The 7,885-nt window shown below is 40.9% G+C and overlaps 1 protein-coding gene across 1 annotated transcript in view; it reads left to right on the forward strand.

The window, feature by feature from the left end:
* C2CD5 (C2 calcium-dependent domain containing 5) overlaps positions 1 to 2,037 on the forward strand; it is a 74,469-nt gene extending 72,432 nt beyond the window's left edge. Inside the window, exons 25-27 of the mRNA XM_010003012.1 lie at positions 223 to 413; positions 1,065 to 1,211; positions 1,906 to 2,037. Coding sequence (XP_010001314.1) covers positions 223 to 413; positions 1,065 to 1,211; positions 1,906 to 2,037 — 470 coding nt within the window. The remainder of the gene's footprint in view (positions 1 to 222; positions 414 to 1,064; positions 1,212 to 1,905) is intronic.
* The last annotated feature ends 5,848 nt before the right edge of the window (positions 2,038 to 7,885 follow it).

Consider the following 7,885-nt stretch of genomic DNA (forward strand, 5'->3'; position numbering starts at 1 on the left):
AGGAATGCCACTCTTCCAAATAAATTCCATTTCAGCTTTTTGTCTCCTTTTGCATGCATTGCATGATAATTTCCTTTCTCACATGATATGGCTGAGCATCACAGGCAGCTGAATGTTGTCACCAAGCTATTTGGAAACCATAAAGAAGAGTTTTTATGTTTTGAAAAACAGTAATTGATCTTACTTGACAGTTACTTTCTCATCTTTTTCCCATCTTTTTAGCTGCTTCACTTGATAAAACAAGCCCGTTGGCTGAGGGATACTTACGGCACCGTTCTGTTCCATCATGCACCAATTCTACCGTCTCAGTTGTTAAGATGACACCCCTTTCTTTTCTACCTCGGGCAAAAATAACTAAATATCTTGGGATAATCAACATGTTTTTTATACGAGAAACCACTTCTTTGCGTGAGGTGAGCTGAGCAGGGAGTAGCATTTTTTGTTAATTATAATAATCAAAAGTAAATACCTGAAGGGGTTTGAGCTGATGTAAGGCACAGCAGTGGAATCATGTGTTTGTCCCTTAAGGGTAGAGGCTGAATGGGAAGGGAGTTCCATTGCACTGCTGTTGTCATAGGGCATATAGAGCTGCTTGGTGTTTTGCAATGTTAGGAAAGGCTTACTTAAACATTGCCATCATTGTTGTATTTGGATAGCGTACATGAAGTTGCAATGACCAAAAGTCATGGCTACTCTTTACCAGTAAGTTCCAACCAGTCTAAATTTCTTTTAATCCTCCATAGAAATTCTTCTTCACCTACTTCCCAGATTTCAAAAAGAGAGGTAGTGTCCTTTCTGATGATAAAAACCCTCATTATTCAACTGTCAGTGGGATTTTACATGTTGCTGCAACAAGAATGTCTGAAAATAGGAGTGTATGTAATACATTGACTGCAAAGAATACCAGTGACAAATTAATAACCTACTTGTTATTCTTTTGCTCAAACAGTAAGTTCCATTGGTCTCATTTTTAACATGGACCCATTAAGCAGTGAATAACTTTGAAATGTAAGAAAAGTACCTAAGATTTTTTGTTATGCGTTTGTTGTTTTTTTCGTTTTCAGGAGGGTGGTGTCAGTGGTTTTCTCCATGCATTTATTGCTGAAGTGTTTGCAATGGTGAGAGCTCATGTGGCAGCTTTAGGGGGGAATGCTGTTGTCTCGTACATAATGAAGCAGTGTGTTTTTATGGAGAATCCAAACAAAAATCAGGTAAATTATTATATGAAACAGCAATGCTATTATGACCAGTATGACACAAATACACATTTTATGTATTTAAAAAACTCTAAGAACACTGTAGAGCCATGTCTGCTTAACAGTTCAGGATCTCTCATCATAACACCTATCTGAAGAAGCCACGAGTATTCTTGAACACACTTGAGTTAGCATGGGATTAAATATATGCTTCATGAATACCCAAATGGTTAAAAGTACTGAGTTCACTAGAATGGAGTAAATTGCAGGGAACAGTAGAATACTGGTGCTGAACTTGCTTATCTTTCCTGATGTTACAGTATTAGGATTTTCATATTTTTTACGTGGAGTTGCCTTTATAAAATATAAAGGGACAAAGCTGTATTAGTAAAGGCAAGAATTGAATATGGTTGTTTTGGTAAAGGAAGTAAGCTCAAAACAGTAGTGGAAAGCAGTACGGCTAACCAGAGATCCTTAATTTCTGGTGGTCTTGTAAGGATCTCTCTACATGTTTGATAGCACACAGGTGAGGGGATATAAGAAGAAGCAGGACATGGGTTGCCTCACTAATAAATTTCAATAATTGGTCTTCTGATCTCTTGTCGACATTTCTATTACCTGCATAGTTATATCTAGCAGATATAAGTAAATATAAAATATGTAATTCTTAAATGTATTGTAACTGCATATTGTCCTTTTATTTTTTCAGGCCCAGTGTTTAATAAATGTAAGTGGTGATGCAGTCATCTTTGTATGTGAATCTGAGTTAGAAATGTTGCCAGTACAACCTTCTGCAGTTGTTTCTCAACCAACAAGTTCTGGAGGAGATGTCACAACGTGAAGACAGAAAAAATGAAGTAGGCTATGCCAAGTATAAAGATTGTTTATAATGTGGGAATGTTTAGGTTTGCATCTTCAAAATCAGTATCTCCTCATAACATGAAGAGCCAAAATCCAAGACAATCACCCTACTTTGTCCTTTATGTTATAGTCAGGGCAGCATATTGGCAGATATGCTCTGATTCTTCTGTCATTGATACAGGCCCCCTTTGAAACCTAGACAGAAGATGAAGCACTGATTTGAAAGTATGGATTAAAATAGTAGGTATCACTTGCAACTGTGAAAGTAAACAAAAATTGTCACATTTTTCAGCTTTTTAACAGGACCATGACAAGTTATTCAGAACCATCTCTGAGTTTGCATATTGAATAAGCTGATGCTCAGCTGTGTTTAAAAAATAAAAGAGGGGGTGAGGTGGGTGGAAGACAACTGAGAAGCCTGCATTAGCAACATTTGCCAAAGGAGCAAGGGATTTGTGCACAGACTAATAAACTGTGAGGTGGAGTCTGAACTTGTCTTAGATGATAGAGTGTGAAGAGGAAGAAGCTGCGCCAAAAGGTCACAGTTCAAATTATTTCTGATGCAAAAATATTTTTCAACTGTTTGTGAACTGCTGATTTATTTTATTGTATTTAAATTATTACTATACAGTGTATGTCTTGTGTGGATGTTTTGGGGTTTTTATTGTTCACTTTTGTTTTTTAAAAGTTGCCAGACCATGATGCTGTGTTCCTAGTCGTCCCCATGGTTAAAAAAAAAACAACAAAACAAAAACCAACTAAAGAAAAAGTTCTGAAATGTTAGGTGCTATAATAAGCTGTTCACCTTGATATTAACAAAATAGATTATTTTTTTTAATATAATGTTTCATGAAACAATTTTCCTTAGGCTCATTTTCTTAAGGCATGATCTCTTGCAAGAATGACATAACCAGTCCTCCAAAAGTCAGTTTTAAAGAGGTATGCTCCAGACTCCTTTCCATGTAATCAGTTGAAAATGCCTGGCTAATTGGAGATTGTTGTATGTTTGTGATGCTGATTTCTGCAAGTTAGTTTTGGGGGATTTTTTCCAGTACAGTAGCTGGGAAATGAGGGTACTGCTAAGAAAGGAAATTTGTCATTTCCGGTCAATGTGCAGTGATGTTTTAATATAAAAAAATGCAAACTTTGATCTGAAGATACATTCTTACTTAATTCTGACAATACTCTACATGGAACTTGAACAAACATGTAAACTTGAATGTAAATATTCTGCTTAGTGTTGAAATTAAGCAATGGCATGATTATTTGTTAAAGCTAATTATTTCATTGTAAATGAGCATGAAAATCATTCTTGCACAATAAATTTCTGTATAAAATTTATTGCCTTTTTATACGTGTAGTAATGTGTATGCTGGATACATATTAAATACATCCCACCCTCATTTTCTTCAGAGGAACATTTTTTGTATAGAATGTTGCAACCTGATTATTCAAAATTTGGAGTGTTTATGATATTTAAAGTGTTTGAATTGGGTGCTTACCAAAACACTTTACACATACTGTGAATTGTCTTTCTAAATTGTATAGCTGTTGCAACCAAAGCTGCCATAAATTAAGTTGCCTGTAAACAGTTGAAGCTCTCTTGATTATTTTGCAAGGCAAATCTTGTTCCCTTTGAAGCTGATGGCAGAATATTAATAACTTCAGAAGGTCTTGGATCTGGCACAAGAAGTTGTTTTCAGCCTAAGTATTGAGAAGTACTCTCTGAAATAGCACACGAAAGTAGCTGTTCTTGATTTTGGGGGGTTTCTGGGTTGTTTCTTTTTTCGTTGCTTCTATGGAAGCTTTAATGCCATCTTTCCATTTCTAGCTGTGTAAAAGGTCACAATTTCTTCTGGTGTGTTTAATTAGACATAGAGGAAGAGCTTTCTCATCTAGAAATTTTAATTCTTCTCATTATTATTCCAGGAATGACAAACATGTTTTTTTAACTATTACTAATTGGGATTTAGCCTTACTTAATTGGTCCGGCTGGATAAATTTAGCCTGTACCAAGTTGTACAGTTAAATTGCTTTGGTTGTTATTTTCTTCTTTCCAGTGTAAAAAAAGGGATAAGTGTGTGCAAAGCCATTATCATTTGGAACATCACGTGTGTTTCTCAGAGGCAAAAAAAAAGGATCATATAAACATAAGTCAAACTTAAGGGAATTATTAAGAGTATATAAGGAGAGGAAAACTAAAACAGGACTTAAAATTCAAAGTCATTAGTGTGCAAAACACCTTTGAAGAGCTCTGTGCCTACAGCTTAAGTTGATTTATGTTCCTTGCTGAGTTCAGAATGGCTGAAAATGATACCATAGTGCCTTGTTAGCTAACAACTTTTATGCTTTTAGTCATGACATAATAACCTACATTTTTGATTGTGAGAGAGTCATGGAAGTTGCTGCTGAAATGGGAGCAGTCAATGCTTACAGACCCTACTCTCTGCCATGGTGGGGTGACCCTGGCTGAATGCCAGGTGCCTGCCAAAGCTACTCTATCACTCCTCTCAGCTGGATGGGGAAGAGAAACTACAATGAAAGGCTCCTCGGTCAAGAGAAGGACAGGGAGAGATCACTCAGCAATTACCATCATGAGCAAAACGGACTTGACTTGGGGAAAATTAATTTGTTACCAATCAAATCAGAATAGGATAATGAGAAATATTCAATCCTCCCCACCCCTCTCTTCTCCCCAAGCTTAACTTTACTTATTTTCTCTACTTCCCCCCACCCAAGTGGTGCAGGGGGATGGGGAATGGGGTTTGGGTCAGTTCATCACACATTTTTTCTGCCATGCCCTCCTCCTCACACTCTTACCCTGCTCCAGCGTGGGTCCCTCCCACACGAGGCAGTTCTCCACAAACTTCTCCAACATGAGTCCTTCCCATCGGCTGCAGTTCTTCATGAACAGCTCCACTATGTGTCCCTTCCACAGGGTGCAGTCCTTCAGGAACAGACTGCTCCAGCCTGGATCCTTCTCAGGGTCACAAGTTCTGTTGGCAAACCTGCTCATTGTGAGAGGGACAACTATCCACCGCTAACTGTGAGACAACCCTATGCCAACTTGCTGCCAGGACATCTACGCAGATGAGGAGTGTGTCATGTAATCTGCAGGCAGTTGTCCCAGCATAGGGGTGTCCCAGTGTTGAGTTGGCTTTGAGTTGTCCTGCAGAGAGTTAGAGGCAGATAGTTGTCCTAGACCCTGCTCAGTTTGGGCTCCACTTTACAGGAGATCACAGGTCCTAAAACAAGCCTGTTCCAGGGCAAGCTCTCCATGGAGTCTTAGCCTCCTTCAGGCATCCACCCAGTCTGGTGTGGGATGCTCCACACATTCCAGGAGGATATCTGCTCCAAAGTGGACCTCCATGGGCTGCAGGGGGACAGTGCCTCACCATGGTCTTCACCATGGGCTGCAGAGGAATCTCTACTCTAGTGCCTGGAGCACCTCCTCCCCTTCTCAGTCTTCTCTGACTTTGGTGTCTGCAACGTTGTTCCTCTCCTATCTTGTCACTCTTCTTTCTGACTACAATTGTACAATTATTCCCCCTTCTTAAATATGTTATCACAAAGGCACTACCACCATTACTGATGGACTCTGCCTTGGCCAGCATTGGGTCCATCTTTGGAGCTTACTTACATTGGCTCTGTTGGACATGGGGGAAGGTTCTAGCAGCTTCTTGCAGAAGCTACCCTTGTAGCCCACCAGTTACCAAAACCTCACCATATGAACCAAATGCATTCTCAAATGAGTCTTTCCAAATGTGGGGAGACCAACAGTGTGCTTTGGGATATTTGTGGCTCGAAGAAACTCTGCCTTGTCAGAAATTTACTCTGAGAATAGCTGTTGGGGGTAGGCACTGATGGAATTTGTTAGTACTGGTTTTGCCTGGGATTGAGCGAATTTTCTTCACAGCAGCTGGTAGGTGCTGTGGTTTGGATTTGTGACCAAAATAACTTTGTTAACACAGGGATGTTTTACCTTTTTACGGAAAAGTGCTTGTATAAGGCTTTCTGTTAAATCATCCTGCTGCCTCCTCAGTGACTAAGCTGCAGGTGGACAAGAGACTGGGAGGGAACACAGCCAGGACAGCTGACCCAGATTGACCAGAGGGATACCCCACACCATACAGCACCCTGCTCAGCAATAAACGTAGAGGGTGGTTTGCTAGGGGTTGCTGTTGCTCAGGGACTGGCACTGGGTGGCTGGTAGTGAGCAATTGCTTTTTGCATCACTTGTTTTACCTTGGTTTGTCTTTTTTTTATCTCAACCCATGAGTTTTCTCACTTCTGCTCTTCTGATTTTCTGACCCATCCCACTGAGAGGGAAGGAGCGAACGCGCAGCTGTTTGGTGTCTGGCTGCCTACTGGGCTTAACCCACAGTGTTGCTGCTTACTCTTGTCTTGAGGAGTCCAAATGACAGGGGGTAGGTGGGTGAAAGCAGCTCTGCTCATATCTTCAGCCCTAAAAAGCCACTAAGGTTGGGCTTCACTCCAATATTGTGAACAAAACAAGTGGTATTGCTCTTCATTAGAAAGGAGTAGTAGCAGTTTCTGTAATAGACCACTTCTCCAGACACTGCTTTACTTGCAGCAGTGAAGCTAGGTCTATGCCAGGCCTTCAGGTGACTGGGCAGTGTTTCAGGCCTGAACAATTCTTCCCTCCTCTTGAGAATGGCAGCAGACTGAGGAAGAGCATCTGCCCATGCTGCTGCTGCTGCCTGATTCTTTCCACAGCTTTCTCTAACCATCACTATGTAAGAGATGCATAGTGCTTGCTAAGTTGGCCATCTCAAGCTTGAAAGTCAGGAATTAACTTGGGGGGAGATGTTGGCTTCATGTTGCAGTCCCAGACAGCTTGGTGCTTTAGGAATGGGTATTCTGGAATAACATCCCACTTTTTTTCCCCTTCTTTTTTCAACTAGGAGCTTGCTTTCAGAGCTGGTTGAAAAGTCCTCAGCTTGGTTTTTTTTTTCCTTGTTAATCTTGTAGTTTGTGAAGGTACAACCATGTTCACACGTGAATGGTGCAAACTGAGAGCATATATCCTCTGGTGTGAACGTAGTTGTGGCTCTTTCTCTACTTCCCTCCACTGCCTTCTGAAGTGGAATAAAATATTCTTTCTTGGGGTTTTGTTGAAATCAGAATTTCCTTGGAAATGAAAAATGAAAGGCTGGTTCACTTTTGTCAGACTAAAAGACAACCCTGAACCTATCTTGCTAGCAACTTCCTGAGGGGCAGATTGATGAAAATAGAAGCAAGACAGATGCAAGGAATTGCATGAACAATTGCAACAAGTGAGATGTTAGTGACTGTGAAGTTTTTTGAAGCTATCAGTTCTCTTTTGCTGTTTAGATGAGGATAGAGAGAATCTTTGATGATTGATCCAAGTGAGTAACAGGATTTTCTTGGCCAGCATGTTAAGAACTGTTCTGCTGCAGCGTTTGTGGATCTTCTCTTGAGCCTTGGGCTTTGGGGCAAGAAAAGTTTTCTTGCTGTGCAGTATTTGTAGTTTTGGTAGATAGGACAAAGCTAAGTTTTGACTTCTCTACAAAGCAGAAATGGAACAAAAAAATGATGAAGTGACTTGCCCTGTCTGCAGAAGGGTGCCAGGCCCTGGGATCACTAACAGGTCTTATAGGCCTTGCCTGGCCTTATCCCACCCTGCCCATGGCCCAGGATGCCATTTCAGTCTTCTGGAGCCATCAGCTGCTGCCCCAGCAATGTCACAGCAGGGTGGGTCTCCTGCTCCCTGCAGCCCTGCCTGGCCATGGGCCCTGCTGAGCTGGGGCTGCCCCAGATGGCCCCCAGCTGCCCTGCCCTACTTC

The sequence above is a fragment of the Chaetura pelagica genome, unplaced genomic scaffold (genome assembly GCF_000747805.2).
Source record: "Chaetura pelagica isolate M959 unplaced genomic scaffold, ChaPel_1.0 scaffold117, whole genome shotgun sequence".
Classification (NCBI taxonomy): domain Eukaryota; kingdom Metazoa; phylum Chordata; class Aves; order Apodiformes; family Apodidae; genus Chaetura; species Chaetura pelagica.